The 16,301-nt window shown below is 47.4% G+C and overlaps 1 protein-coding gene across 3 annotated transcripts in view; it reads left to right on the top strand.

Moving 5' to 3' along the window:
* The window catches only part of LOC143290391 (myeloid differentiation primary response protein MyD88-like), a 28,817-nt gene extending 24,121 nt beyond the window's left edge, over positions 1 to 4,696 (top strand). For all 3 annotated transcript variants that reach the window (XM_076599786.1, XM_076599788.1, XM_076599787.1), the window contains one exon: positions 113 to 4,696. In XM_076599786.1, the coding sequence (XP_076455901.1) occupies positions 113 to 306 (194 nt within the window). In that variant the 3' untranslated portion in view covers positions 307 to 4,696. The remainder of the gene's footprint in view (positions 1 to 112) is intronic.
* Positions 4,697 to 16,301: the final 11,605 nt, after the last annotated feature.

Genomic DNA, 16,301 nt, shown 5'->3' with positions numbered 1-16,301 from the left:
TGCCGAAGAATCAGTGTCAGTCTGTCTTTTCTGTCTCTTGACTGTCAGTGTAATCCAATCGATGTATTCAGTCACTCACTCACTTATTCACTTGCTGATCTATTTCCGCCAGTCGCCAAGGAGCAGAAACTGATCCCCCTGGTGATTGACAAGAACGTGACAGTGCCGCGCGTGCTGGAGGGCCTGTGCAGCATTAATTACAACGCCGCCATTCGCGAGAAGTGGCTGGGCAAGCGACTATGGGAGGCCATCCGTGGAGCGCCAGCGGCACGAACACAACGCTCGATTAGTGCCCCTGCTCCCTGAAGCTTCCCAACGGCGGCTGTCAGTGTGTTTTGTTTTGTCGTGAAACATTCTTCAGCTAACCATTCCATGATGCATGATCTGCAAGAACTGAAAATAGATACATAAAGTTTGTCTTTATCAAATGAGAAGTTCCTCTTCTCGTCCAAAGTGTACCTTTTTCAAGTGAACAAATACGCAGGTTGTGATCAAGTGTTCTTCATACAGGTAGTTGCGAACAGTTATTGCAGAGGTAGTAAATAATTGTCAAAGTAGTGGAACAAACAACCGTAGGCTCCATTTCCGTTTTAAGCAGCTGTCACCTCTTTTTCTTTTGAAAGAACACTTTTTTGGGAGGGGGAGGGGGGGGGGCGGTGATGGGTACATTTAGAAGGAAACCTTGGCTATGAGGGAATGAAACATTTGGCTATGAGGGGATGAAACGTTTGGCTATGAAGGGATGAAACGTTTGGCTATGAGGGAATGAAACATTTGGCTATGAGGGAATGAAACGTTTGGCTATGAGGGGATGAAACGTTTGGCTATGAGGGAATGAAACGTTTGGCTATGAGGGAATGAACCGTTTGGCTATGAGGGAATGAAACGTTTGGAACGTTTGGCTATGAGCGAATGAAACATTTGGCTATGAGGGGATGAAACGTTTGGCTATGAGGGAATGAAGCGCTTGGAACGTTTGGCTATGAGGGGATGAAAAATTTGGCTATGAGGGGATGAAACGTTTGGAACGTTTGGCTATGAGGGAATGAAACGTTTGGCTATGAGGGGATGAAACGTTTGGCTATGAAGGAATGAAACGTTTGGCTGGGAGGGGATGAAACGTTTGGCTATGAACGTTTGGCTATGAAGGAATGAAACGTTTGGCTATGAACGTTTGGCTATGAGGGAATGAAATGTTTGGCTATGAAGGAATGAAACGTTTGGCTATGAGGGGATGAAGCAGACAAAGGCTGATGGACTGTGGAACAGTCTGATGAGATAAAACAGAAAAAGGAAAGGAGAGAGAAGATAAAAGCGGACAGCTTGAGAGAGTCAGTGTTTTGAGTCAACCCTCCCTCTCCTTAACTACTGAACTTTTTTTTTCTTTTTTTAAAACAGATGGTGCCCATGTTTCTATTATTCCTGCTCATGACGTTACAAAGACCGCTTTAATGACTACGCCTTGATGCATGTATGAGGACACCTTATTGCGGATGAAACGTGCTCACACACACACACACACACACACACACACACCTTCAGGCAAAGAAGTGTCGTTTGAGTTCGGACACGCCCTCGGCAAATGGGTCGGGGTTGTTGTTTTGTGTGTGTGTTGTTGCTTTTGTTGTTTTTGTTTTTTCATCACGTTGTACATATCGTACATATCTTCCAAATAATGACGGTGGTGGTGTTTTTTTTTCTTTTTCGCTTTAAGTACCTTCTACGATGGCAGCTCAGTTGTTTTTTGTTGTTTTTTTTCCTTTTTAATTTGCCTGCTCTTCTTTATATTTAGAAGTTGTAAAGAAACGTGCTACCTCTAGTTTTTGAGCCGTGCTTGATTTCTCTTTTTACATTTTGTTTTTCAGAAGATTTTGAAAAGACATGTTGTCATCTATGACAACCGGAATTCTTGTTTCATATATTCATTTGCTTGCTTGGTGTTAGACGTTTTAAAGAAATAAACTGCCTTTGATGTCGGGTTTATTCCTTTTTATAAAATCCTATTTATTGTGTTACGTTTTGCTTATTTGACATTATGGGCAGACTGTCCAGGCCTGGTCAGTGCGTTGGGGTAATGCCAAGGTCAAATATCAGCTCCATTTCTCTGTTGTTTTCCAACAGCAGTGGTGGTGTGGTGTATCTGGATCAGTCATCACAATTTAACACCTCCATTGAAACTGAAACTGAAACCACTTGCTGGTGTATACTGTTAGACCTTGTGAAAATGTCGATGTCCACACAGTTATTGAACTTCCTTCGTAGCATTCAGTAGACCCATCTCGTTTGTGGAGTTGTAGAAAAATTGTTTTCATTTCGTTGTCGTTGATGTTGTTTTCCTTTTCTTTTCTTCTCCTTCCTTTCCCGTTTTCCCTTCTTCCTTTCTTTTCGTCGTCTTCTTCCACAACCATCGACCTCTTCTTCTTCTTCTTCTTCTATTGTATCTTCTTCTTTTTCTTCTTCTCCTCCTATTGTATCTTCTTCTGTTTCTCTTTCTTCTTCTTCTTCTTCTTCTTCTTCTTCTTCTTCTTCATCTCACCCTCCCTCTCCTCCTCCTTTTCACCTATCTCAGTGATCACTGTATAACCAGCTAGCTTCTTGCCATAGAGATATAGTTTTGTGAAACTTGTCCAGACAGGCTGACTGAGACAGCTGATTCATGTCAGCCTTGAACAAAGTGGCATGGATGAGGCTCCCACAGCCTTGTGTGGTGGAGTTCTCACATGGGGCTACCAGTAAAGCAGTAGAAACGGTGGGTAGTGTGGCTTGGTTTGCTTCAGTTATCATCAACCACGAATCATGAGCTGTGTCGGTTGCTTCGTGTGTTTCAACTTGTATTAAGAAACACTTGTAATATTCTAATCCGGTCCCAGACAGCGCGGTCTGTCTGCCTGATAGTTTTTTTGTTGCTGTTTTTAATGCGGTTTGTTTTGTTCGTTGGTTTGTTCGTTTTCTTCTTCTTTCTTGTTGCGTGCAGTAATTTAAATCATAGTGCCCTTCATCCTCTGAAATCCAAATTAATGTTGGTTACGACGTGGCAAAAACGCCCGAATCAAATCTTACACTATGTTAAATGACCTTAAAGTCGTTTATATATAATTATATATATATATATATATATATATATATATCACATATTTGAAAGAAGCACTTGAAAATGTTGATAATTCGTGTTATTGGTAATAAAAGTTTCAGAAAGTTTGCTTTACAGTCCAATTTGACATTTGCTTTAATTTTTCCAAGTTTATAGCTTCCATTGGACTAAAATCTCGCTCATTTATGTATGGATTTTTCCCGTCGAAAACCACGCTCTGTGCTTGGAGTTAAAATGAAGAACACACGTGGCTCAGTACAAAGTCTGTGTCCATGACTTTCTCCACGTCATTGCTGTGCACAGCAGCCTCTTGGTATCCACGATGGTGTTTACCCCAGAGTCAGACCTGGCCGGCCCAGATGAACCTCGGGGTCTGTGTAGAGTAACCTGGAATGACCCCCCGGGGTAAACTTCAACTATTGAGAGCTGACCCCCGAGTCAGATTTTACCCCTCACTCCTTCGTCACGGATACGGGGGTGATTCTTGGCTAGCTTGAAATGTAACCCGGTTAGAACCATGACAGGCTATCAAAGTGGAACTCTCCCCACGTTCGCTTCTGTTCAGTTGTGATGGAGAGGGGAGGGGGCAGTGACGGCTAGCCCAGAATGACTCCCCTTTTCAATGGCTTGATTAAACCAGAATGACTCCCCTTTTCAATGGCTTGATTAAACCAGAATGACTCCCCTTTTCAATGGCTTGATTCAACCAGAATGACTCCCCTTTTCAATGGCTTGATTCAACCAGAACAGGTGGTAGTTTCCCACCAGGGGAATGGGGGATGGGGGGGAGGGGGTCGATCATGACTAGCCATATATGACCCCAGGGTAAAACCCAGGAGTAGGTAAGTCGAGACTGTTGTACCGGTGAATGATACAAATCCCGTATGGTGGTGGTGGTTTTTAGCTCGCTTTACACCTGTTTAAACTGTTTTCCTCCATGCATCAAACCATATTTACTTCAATCATTGTCGAGCTTTGGATTAAAGTTCACAATATCGAAATACTGACGTTGTTAGATTAACATGATGACAGGATCAGTTCGTTAGTTATTTTGTGTCGACATTGTAACTATGTGGTATTGCTCTTCTCTCTCTCTCTCTCTCTCTCTCTCTCTCTCAAATGTTACACCACTGTATACAAAGATGTACTGTTGATGATTCACAATTAATGAAGCTGTTCTCATGTCTCCTCTCAGCATTTCTGTCTGTCCGTCTGTCTGTCTCTCTCTCTATCTATCTATCTATTTATCAATCTCTATCTTTCTCTTTGTTATGCTCATCATGTGAAGTCTCAGCTGATGACGAAGTTCATTTTGTTTTGATGTGTCCTTTTTTGCATCATCTCCGTGTGAAGTTTATAGCTAAGAAATATTACACAGATCCATGGATGTTCCGACTGGGTCTGCTGATGGCTTCTAACAATGAAACATTGTTCGTAGTTTTGTGCTGTATCTGTACAAAGCATTTCAGCTGCAAGGGCCTCTTGTATCATAAATTTGTGATGACCTTGGGGTGCTTATCTGATTTATGTATTGATTATAAACTCTGCTGTTGCTCCTCTTCATATGGTGTGAAGGCCTTTGATGAATAAAATATCTTTGTCTCATTTTCAGTCTCTCACTCTGTGTGTGTGTGTTTGTGTGTGTTTCTTCTTGTATATGGAATGTGTGTGTGTGTGTGTGTCTGTGTGTGTGTCTGTGTGTATGTGTGTGTTTCTTCTTGTATATGGAATGTGTGTGTGTGTGTGTGTGTGTGTGTTTCTTCTTGTATATGGAATGTGTGTGTGTGTGTGTGTGTGTGTGTGTGTTTCTTCTTGTATATTATGGAATGTGTGTGTGTGTATATGTGTGTGTTTCTTCTTGCATATGGAATGTGTGTGTGTGTGTATGTGTGTGTGCGTGCGTGTGTGTGTGTGTTTCTTCTTGTATATTATGGAATGTGTGTGTGTGTGTGTGTGTGTGTTTCTTCTTGCATATGGAATGTATGTGTGTGTGTGTGTGTGTGTGTGTGTGTTTCTTCTTGTATATGGAGTGTGTGTGTGTGTGTGTGTGTGTGTGTTTCTTCTTGTATATTATGGAATGTGTGTGTGTGTGTTTCTTCTTACATGTGGAATGTGTGTGTGTGTGGGTGTGTGTTTCTTCTTGTATATGGAATGTGTGTGTGTGTTTAAGCAACCCGTTTCCACGCCCCCTCCCTCCCTCCCATGAAGGGGTGCAAATAAATGATCATTTAACAAAAGGAACAACAATACACGGGTCATGTCATTGCTAAACAAACCTAGTTTAGTGTGTTAACGAAATAAGAGCTGGCCCCAGGGTGAACGCTGTAAGACAGCCCACTGTGAACGCTGTAAGACAGCCCAGGGTGAAGCAGCGCCACCAGCATCACCTTCAGGGCGTCAGGCATGGGGCGTTAAACTCCACTAAGCCGAAGCAGCGCTCCGGAGAAAGCGCCGATGCGGGTGTAGTACACGCTGTCGCCGCGGTTCTTGAGCCAGACCCGCTGGCCCTGCCTAAGCTGCAGCACGGCATGCACGGTGCCCGCCTCGTAGTGCCTGGAGCTGTACACCCCCCCGAACGACACCTCCTCCTGCTCCAGCATCAGGGACACCTGGGCCGAGTGTTCGCGGTCCGGAGCAGCGAAGGAGACGGCGAAAAAATACGTGCCGCTGACGGGCGTTGAGAACACGCCGGTGGCAGGGTCGTAGGCGCCGCCCCGGTTGTTGTCGATGACTGTGAAGAGGCGGAGGTGCTGGTCGTCGGCGACGGTGACGGCGTGGTGGATGGTGTTGGTGCTGGCCATGCGCGCGTGGAAGCTGACGTCAGTCTTGGTGTGTCCTGGCAACATGAAGCGTGGTTTTAGTTAGTCATGGTAGCAAGAGGCGTGGTTTGGGTTCGTCATGGCAACAAGAGGCGTGGTTTGGGTTCGTCATGGCAACAAGAGGCGTGGTTTGGGTTCGTCATGGCAATAAGAGGCGTGGTTTGGATTAGTCAGGGCAACAAGAGGCGTGGTTTGTGTTAGTCATGGCAGAAATAGGCGTGGTTTGGGTTAGTCCTGGCAACAAGAAGTGGTCCTATTAATTGTCCTGAGGTGGAATCACAACCACAAAGAACACTTGCACAGGTACATACATACACGTTCATCGCCCCACCCCTCCACACGCACACACCCAATATTTCCTCGTGTCTGTCATTGCAATTCACACGCATGCGCGCATGCGTATACACGCGCAAGCATTAACGCACACATTAACCGTTCATTCATTTCTTCATTTGTATTCGTTTATTGTTGAATATATATCATACAGGATATTATAGAGTTTCATGTACGCCTACTTGCATTGCCTTCTTGCTTGCTTCCTTACTTTCTTGCAGTCAGGGGCATTAGTTTGTATTTGTCTTTCTTTTTATCACAGCACATTTCTCTGTTTGATATTCGGGCTGCTCTCCCCAGGGAGAGCGCGTCGCTATACTACAGCGCCACCCTTTTTTTTCCCCTGCGTGCAGTTTTATTTGTTTTCCCTATCGAAGTGGATTTTTCTATATATTTTTTCCAGGAACAAGCCTTTTGTTGCCGTGGGTTCTTTTACGTGCGCTAAGTGCATGCTGCACGCGGTACCTCGGTTTATCGTCTCATCCGAATGACTAGCGTCCAGACCACCACTCAAGGTCTAGTGGAGGGGGAGAAAATATCGGCGGCTGAGCCGTGATTCGAACCAGCGCGCTCAGATTCTCTCGCTTCCTAGGCGGACGCGTTACCTCTAGGCCATCACTCGACTCCTATTATCCGGTAGAATGATGAGTTTAATTAGCAACTAATACACACGTTTTTTTGTTGTTGTTGTTTTTGTTGTTGTTTTTGTTGTTGTTTTTGTTTTGTTTTGTTTTGTTTTGGGGTTTTTTGTTGTTGTTTTTTTTGTTTGTTTGTTTGTTGTTGTTTTTGTTTGTTTGGTTGGTTTTTGGGGGGGGTTTTTTGCTGTTGTTGTTGTTGTTTTTGTTGTTGGTTCTTTTCTCCATTCATCAGTTCTTAAGATCTGATTGATTTATTGACGAAAGAAATGAATGATACCACATTACTGTTTTAGCCATTTAGTGAGCTTTTAACAGTGTTTTCTTTAATTGTTATCCAGTGCAGAAACAAATATTGGTGCTGTTATTTGATCTGTATTTCTTTTGTTTCTTCATTTATGATTATTTTTTACTTTCATGAATATTCACTATCCTGAGAAACTTACACAGTATACTTTCACTTGGAAATGAGTCAATAGAAAATACATATGTCCACGCACGTACGCACGCATACACACACACACACACACACACACACACACACACACACACACACACACACACACAGAGTAATGGCCTAGAGGTAACGCGTCTGCCTAGGAAGCGAGAGAATCTGAGCGCGCTAGGTCGAATCACGGCTCAGTCCCAATATTTTCTCCCCCTATACTAGACTTTGAGTGGTGGACTGGACGCTAGTCATTCGGGTAAGACGATAAACCGATGTCCCGTGTGCATCATGCACTTAGCGCACGTAAAAGAACCCACGGCAACAAAAGGGTTGTCGCTGGCAAAAATCAGTAGAAAAATCCACTTCGATAGGAAAAACAATTAAAACTGCACGCAGGAAAAAATGAAAAAAAAATGGGTGGCGCTCTCAGTGTAGCGACGCGCTCTCCCTCGGGAAAGCAGCCCGAATTTCACACAGAGAAATCTGTTGTGACACCCCAAAAAAGAAATGCCAATACAATACAAATACAAAATACACACGCGCGCGCGCGCTTCTCTCGATACTGTACAATAGACCTTAACAACCATGTGATATAACACAAAGTAGAATTCAAAGATAAAACGAGATTTTAACAGGAAGTTGATCAAAGTTCTACCCTGTAGAAGAACGCCTCGAAAATATGACGGTGTCACTGTACGTCCCGACAAATAAAACAGACCCACGCTGCAGTCATTTCTGATTCTGAAGGCCGGGACATGCATCGTCATGACTGACTGACCCAGAAGAGCTAGCTATGTTGTGCTGCGCCATTCTCTGGGTCAGAGCTCCGGTCAGTCTTCAGCGTTCAGGTCAGTCTCACTTCTACCACCGACATCCACGTAATACACCCAACCCCGCTCTCTCCCTGTCTGTCTGTGTCTGTCTGTCTGTCTGTCTGTCTGCTTCTCTGTCAAGGCAAGACGTTTATTTCAGTCGGTCTCCGTAAATCTATCTCACAACGAATTATCTCTCTTTTTCTTTATCTGTCTGTGTCTCGCTATTTGTGTGTGTGTGTGCGTGTGTGTGTGTGTGTGTGCGTGTGTGTGTGTGTGTGTGTGTGTGTGTGTGTGTGTGTGTGTGTGTGTGTGTGTGTGTGTGTGTGCCGTGCGTGTGTGTGTGTGTGTGTGTGCGCGCGTGTGTGTTTGTGTGCTGTGCGTGTGTGTGTGTGTGTCTGTGTGTGTGTGTGCGTGTTCGTGTGTGTGTGTGTGTGTGTGTGTGTGTGGGTGTGTGCGTGTGTTTGTGTATTGGGGAGGGGGTCAGCCGATGGTCATGTCGTGCTGTTGACAGAGAGTGCATGTCCCACATAAACGTGGGGAAGATAAGAGAATGTCGGATCCGGACAATGAACTAGAACTGGCCACGGTTACTGCAACACACAGAACCGACCAGCAACCACCTCTCTCTGTCCCTGTCCCTGTCCCTGTCCCTGTCCCTGTCCCTCTCTCTCTCTCTCTTTCTCTCACACACACACCCACCCACACACACACGCGCGCGCGCGCGCGGGCACACACACACACATAGAGTAAAAAATACTATATAAAAAAAAACGACACAGAAAACAGATTGCAACAAACAACGCGCAGCCATCCCCACCCCACCCCTTTCCCCCGAAGAAGAAAAAAAAAAGACTCACGAGACTCCAGCAGGGAGACCCCACGCTCCACGCTGTCCAGCCTGAAAGTAACGTCACCAGAGGAGGTCCCCCCTCCTCCTCCCATCCCAGAATGGACTACAGAGTTCTCCAGATCCTGCACGCGCCGGCTGAGCACCTGTCCCGCCTGTGTCGTCTCGTTCACCAGCATCCCCAGATCCTGCAGCCGGACGTAGAGAAGACCCCCGGACGACCCCCCGCAAGTCCCATCCACCTCCGTCAGGGTCCCGCTGAGGTCCACCCGACCTCGTTCCCAGCGGGCCGCGCTGGAGCGGACCTTCTCCTCCAAGATGCCCAGATCCCGCCACAGCTCAGCGCTCAGCTCCCTCAGCCGCGAGTTGTTGAGCACGAGCTCCTCGCGCTCCTGGCAGCACTGGGTCGCCGAGCTGTTGAGCTGACTGAGCTGCGTGTCCAGGTCCGGGGGAAGGAGGCCCTGAGGGGTGTGGTCAGTGGGGATGGGGGTGTGGGGGAGGGCGGAGTGGTGCTGCCCGTGTAGGGCCTCCAAGTCCTGCACCCTGGTGAGCAGGTCTGCCAGGGCCTGGGCGGAGGCGGAGGCTTGAGCCTGCAGCTGCTGGGCCCTGAGCTTCAGGGAGTCCCTCCGCTGGACCAGGTCCTCATGCCGCTGCTCCAGGTCTGGTGACGGGAGGTCATGTGGACATGTAGGGTGAGCGAGTCATGTAGACAGACCATCCACACTCACGTATACATCACGCCACAGTTGCATGTGCTCGTTCACAAGCAAGCATGCACGACTATGTGTGCATCAGCACACAGACACACTCGCATTGTCCATGCACCATGTACGTACACATGTTAGCGTACAGGCAAGCACGTCAAGTTGAGTGTGCACGCATGCGCACTCACAGGTACGAGCACAAGCAGATGAGATGAAGGGAGAAAGAGAGAGAGTATGTGAGAGAAAGGGAGGGAGAAAAAGAGAATGTGTGTGTGTGTGTGTGTGTGTGTGTGTGTGTGTGTGTGTGTGTGTGTGTGACAGACAGACAGACAGACAGATGGTTGCAGAGGGCAAAAAAAGTCGGGTACCCCGAAAAAAACTATCATCGTCAGTAGGCCTCCTTCGGTCATGGCTGACCATGGATAGAGTATATCCGACCTAATGTCTAATTGGGCTGTCTGCTTGGACCAAGCAGCGTCGCCTGTGACTGTAGAGACCGATGCGAGAGAGACAGTTTCTGTCGCAGCGGTCACATGTGTAAGCTGATGCTGGTCTGTTGGCTACCGTCCCTTTTCTGCGAGCTCGCTTTTCTGCTGCAGCAGCTGACAGTTTGTTCTCACCAATACGAAGCTGATTCTTGTGAGTGCTTCTCCATCTGTTGCGGTCATCTGCAAGGTCCTTCCAGGACTCAGTGTTGATCTCAAGCGCCTTCATGTCACGTTTACAAATGTCTTTGTATCTCAGCTGTGGGTGGCCGATGCTTCTCTGCCCCGTGGCGAGCTCTCCATAAAGGATGTCTTTTGGGATGCGACCATCTTCAATGCGGCGAACGTGGCCCAGCCAGCTCAGCCGACGCTGTCTTAGCATGGTATACATGGTGGGGAGGCCAGCGCGAGTCAGGACTTCAGTGTTTGTCACCTTGTCTTGCCAGGAGATGCCGAGTATACGCCGTAGGCTTCTCAGGTGGAAGGTATTTCTCCTGACGAGCATGTGTGGTCCACGCCTCACTGCCATACAGCAAGGTGCTGAGGACGCAGGCGTTGTATACAGCCATCTTTGTCTTAGTGGTCAGCTTGGGATTTGTCCACACTCTTTGTGTGTGGCTGCCTTCCCGATCCTCTTGTCGATCTCGGTGTCAAGGGAGAGGTTGTCTGTGATGGTGGACCAAAGGTAAGTGAATTGATGGATGGCTTGAAGCTCGTAGTCATCAATGGTGATGGCTGGTGGAGATGGCGTGTCTTGGCCTAGGACGTTTGTCTTCTTGATACTGATGGTCAGACCGAAATCTTTGCAGGCCTGAGAGAAGCGGTCCATTAGTAACTGCAAGTCCCGCTGGGTGTGGGTCACAACTGCGGTATCGTCGGCAAAGAGCATGTCTCTGATGAGGGCTTCGCGGACTTTTGTCCTTGCTCTGAGGCGGGCGAGACTGAAGAGCCTGCCATCTGATCGTGTCCGCAGGTAGATCCCTTCTTGCGCTGTGCTGAACGCATGCCTCAGGAGAAGAGCAAAGAAGATTCCGAATAGGATTGGGGCGAGGACACAGCCTTGTTTGACACCACTGCGTACGTCGAAGGGCTTGGAGAGGTTACCATTGAACTGCACCGTCCCTTTCATGTTGGAGTGGAAGGACTCGATCAAGCTGTGCAGTCAGTTTGGGGGAGGATTGGGGGGGTGGGGGGGGGGCAGCCGATCTTTCGGAGAGCCCTGAAAAGGCCGTCTCTGCTGACTAGGTCAAAGGCCTTGGTGAGGTCAATGAACGCGACATACAGGGGCATCCTCTATCTCCTGCACTTCTCCTGGATTTAGGCGAAGGGAGAAGATCATGTCTACCGTGGATCTCTCTGCTCGGAAACCGCACTGTGATTCAGGATAAACGCGTTCGGCCAGTTTCTGTAGACGAATTAGGAGGACCCGAGCGTAGACTTTGCCTACAATGCTGAGAAGCGAGATGCCTCTGTAGTTGTTGCAGTCGCTCCTTTCGCCCTTGTTTTTGTACAGGGTGATGATCTTGGCGTCCCTCATGTCCTGCGGTACAGCTCCCTCATTCCAGCACTGACAGAGGACTGTGTGCAGAGGATGTAGAAGAGTAGGCTTGCAGTGTTTAATGAGGTCTGGGGGAATTCCGTCGCTGCCTGATGTCAGGCTGTTAATGGCCTTGCTGAGTTCGTCCTCAGTTGGCTCTGCATCAAGTTCTTCCATGACCGGCATGGACTTGATGGCATCGAGGGCTGAGTTGGATACCATGCTTTCTGTGGAGTAGAGGTTGGAGTAGTGTTCCGCCCATCTCTTCATCTGCTGGCTAGGATCGTTGATTACTTCCCCAGTGGAGGATTTGAGGGGGGCAGTCTTGCACTGTGTTGGTCCCAGTGCCTTCTTGATACCATCATACATCCCTCGGATGCCTCTTTCAGCAGCATTCTGTATCTCTTCGCTGAGCTCTGTACAGTCTCATTTGCACATCGCAGGCGTTAAACTGAACCTTACTCCTGGCGGCCCTGAGGATTTGCAGATTCTTCTCACTGGGTGACCGTTTGAACTCGGCGAGTACAGCACGCTTGGCCTCAATACTGGGAGTCATCTCTGATGATCTGGCCTCAAACCAGTCATGGGACTTTATGGTTTTCTTCCTAAAGGTGGCCATAGCAATGCGTTGCATGGTGTCTCGTAGCGTTTCCCGTCCTTCTGTGGCAGAGTCTCTGGGTTGCAATGCATCAAATTCTCTCTCAAAGGCCACTGCGAACTGTTTTACAAGGTCTGGCTGAAAAATCTTGCTGACGTCAATGCGAGAGTTCCCTTGTTTCTTTGAGCAGTGGAACTTCTTTGGTTGCAGTCTGATCTTGCAGCATACCAGAGAGTGGTCCGTGTCGCAGTCTGCGCTGTGGTAAGAGCGAGTGTGGAGAAGGTTTTTGATGGCAGCTCGTCTTACTAGGATCAGATCTAGTTGGTGCCAATGTTTTGAGCGCGGGTGCCTCCAGGAAACTTGGATGTTGGGGCTTCATCATCATCAATACCATCATTATCATCACCAACATCATCACCAACACCACCATCAACGTCAACATTAATCATCATCGTCATCATTATCATCAACATCAGCACCATCGTTGTGGTCATCGTCGTCATCATTATCATCAACATCAGCACCATCGTTGTGGTCATCGTCGTCATCATTATCATCAACATTAGCACCATCGTTGTGGTCATCGTCGTCATCATTATCATCAACATCAGCACCATCGTTGTGGTCATCGTCGTCATCATTATCATCAACATCAGCACCATCGTTGTGGTCATCGTCGTCATCATTATCATCAACATCAGCACCATCGTTGTGGTCATCGTCGTCATCATTATCATCAACATCAGCACCATCGTTGTGGTCATCGTCGTCATCATTATCATCAACATCAGCACCATCGTTGTGGTCATCGTCGTCATCATTATCATCAACATCAGCACCATCGTTGTGGTCATCGTCGTCATCATTATCATCAACATCAGCACCATCGTTGTGGTCATCGTCGTCATCATTATCATCAACATCAGCACCATCGTTGTGGTCATCGTCGTCATCATTATCATCAACATCAGCACCATCGTTGTGGTCATCGTCGTCATCATTATCATCAACATCAGCACCATCGTTGTGGTCATCGTCGTCATCATTATCATCAACATCAACACCATCGTTGTCGTCATCATCATCATCACCAACACCAACGTCATCGTCGTCGTCATCACCTGACAGGGTCAGACTCAGCCGCTGGTTGGCCTGACCCAGGGACGAGGCGTTGTTCCGCAGCTGGACGTTCCGCCTCTTCAGCTCCGCCTCCTCTGCCTCCAGCACTACCACCCTGGCCGCCACACCGTCCACCCGCACCTGGCCCTCCTGGTGATGCAGCGCGTGCTGGCAGGTGGCAGGACTCTGCAGGATCCGACAGGTGTAGGCGCCGTCCTTCACGGGGCTGGCCACCCTCAGGTGGAAGAAGCCGTTGTGGTAGGAGGAGCTGGGTACAGGCTGCCCCGTGGGGTCCTGTAGTCCTCGGGTTTAGACAGACAGACATGTACACAGATGGAAGAGTGGTGTATGACAGTCCAGTATACAGACAGACAGGTGTACAGATGGAAGGACGGTGTATAACAGTCCAGTGTATAGACAGACGGATGTACAGTTAGATGGATGGTGTATGACAGCACAGTGTGTAGACAGACATGTGTACAAATGAATGAACGACGTATGACAGTCCTGAAAATCAACATGGGGGCGATACACGATACACCTCAAATGCCAGACAAGACGTGGCACTCGAAAAAGAGCAAAAAATAAGGCATTGTTTGAATTGATCACATGTTGATGTTTGATCATATCATATCTGTGCTGTGTTTATTGATATTCAAATGTAAAAAAAATAAAAATAAAAAAAAAGGTTGAGGGAAAAAGACACATGAGTTTCTAAACGAAACAAAACATGAAAGAAAGACTGACCGTCCACTCCACCTGCAATGGTGGAGTGTGGCCGCCGAAGACGAACTGGCCACACGTCAGTTCCAGTGCCCAGCCTTGTGTGTCAGTGCTGTATACAGCCTGGGGTTGCTGTTTAACCTCCAGCTGTCCGCTGGTCAACACGCTGTCTGTGTCCACGGAGGAAACAAATTGATTGTTGAAAAGAAAAAAAAAGAACAATAGTCATAAGATTCCTATAAAACTCGGAATGAAAAATGACCCGTCAACTCACTAGAACGGAAACAGCAATAACAAAAAAATATCTTCTGCTAGATCCAGTCTGTTCAAATTCTATTTTATGTATCATGCTGCCAGAAACGTCACTGTTTAGCCAGCTTACATAATGGAATATGGCGGATTGGGATAATTCCAAAGAGTGCTAAGTTTCTCTCTTTGGTCCTGTGCAAGTTGCGGCGCAGTGTGAGTGCCGCCACAATAACGGACATTCATTTCGTCTTGTGGAGATTCATAAGGTATGCGGGGAAGCTTTATGATATATTTAGTTCTTCAGCTGTACATGTCTGGAATTCACTGCCGTTTTCAGTCTGCCACAGTCCCTCACTTAAATCCTTCAATAAAAATGGAAAGACATTCCTTTTCGAGCAGTGTCTTCACAATCAAGGCACTCCATGAATGTATCATGGACCCACATCTCTTTCCTCCACGTGCGTGTGTGTGTGTGTGTGTGTGTGTGTGTGTGTGTGCGTGCGTGTGTCTGTCTGTCTGTCTGTCTCTGTGTGTCTGTCTGTCTGCCTGTCTGTCTGTTTGTCTGTGTCTGTTTCTGTGTGTCTCTGTGTGTGTCTGACTGACGTATTATTGTAAAGCGCTATGAGAGGTTTGAAAATGCTATGATTAAATTCATTTATGTATTTACCTATTTATGTATTCATTCCTTCATTTATTGATGTCGGGTTCCCAACCGTACCAGAGAAAATAAACAACAGGTTGTTGAAGATAGTTATTAAATCCTGCGTCGTACTTTTTCTCAGTTATGATGATGATGATATCGTTGATGATGATTAATTATCGTCATTATTACTATCACGTACGCACCAGTCACTACCAACGTCACCATGCTCTCCAAAATGAACTGAGTCGCGGTGGCCGAGTCCCGAACCGTGACAATGACGGTGTAGGTGCCGCTGTCAGCCACAGTCAGTCCCTGCAGAGCGATGCCAGCATTGGTGGGCAGGGCCTTCACTCGGCCAGCGAAGGACGGGGTGGGCAGAAAGTTGCCGAAAGTGTAGAAGGCGATCATCTGCTCGGAGGGTCCCCTGAACAGCCACTGGACGTCCTCCACCACCGCCCCTGGGTCCAGGTCCACCGTCCAGGGGAAGATGGCGGGACTCCCGGTGCATACGTACTTTACGGTGTTGTTCTGAAGGATAGGGTTGAAGCGAGTGCAGCTGCACCCTTGGAGAGAGGAAAATAAGTGATGTTAATAGATGCTGGGGAAGTGGTGTGGGGGTGGGGGCGTGGGGAGGGGGCATTGTTTGTCTATCTTTTTAATTGCAGCATTGAGCGATCGCGCTTCTTGTTGCGGACTCTGTCTCTGTTCTCTCTCTCTCTCTCTCTCTCTCTCTCTCTCTCTCTCTCTGATCTTTTTTTCTGCGTTCCTTGGCTTCAGACCCCATATTCAATCCTTTCGCCATGTGGACTGCCGTGCTCCGTTTTCGGGGGTGGGTGCACATTGGCTGCATTCGTGTTTCTCGCACCCACCGACATCTTTTACTGGATGTTTTATGTGTGTATTTTATCTCCTGCGTGTGTATACGTGTGTTACATAAGAACAAATACAGAGTGATGTCACGTAAAGCAGTATTCATTCTACAGAAGAACAAATACAGAGTGATGTCACATAAAGGAGTATTCATTTTACTTAAGAACAAATACAGAGTGATGTCACGGAAAGCAGTACTCATTTTACAGTAGGACTAATACAGGTTGATCCATGTTGCCCAACAATAAGAGTGCTTTGCATGCCTCGTCTCCCTCGCACAGAATAGTTAGGACGCATATCTGCCAACACAGTGTCTGTCAGGGTCCAGGTTCGACTCCCGGTCTCGCCCTTCCTCCCAAGTGTGACTGGAACATCCAACAGCGTC

This window comes from Babylonia areolata, chromosome 15 (genome assembly GCF_041734735.1).
Source record: "Babylonia areolata isolate BAREFJ2019XMU chromosome 15, ASM4173473v1, whole genome shotgun sequence".
In the NCBI taxonomy this organism is placed as follows: Eukaryota; Metazoa; Mollusca; class Gastropoda; order Neogastropoda; family Buccinidae; genus Babylonia; species Babylonia areolata.
The sequence above is the reverse complement of the archived record's forward strand: the minus strand, read 5'-3'. Positions and strand labels throughout refer to the sequence as shown.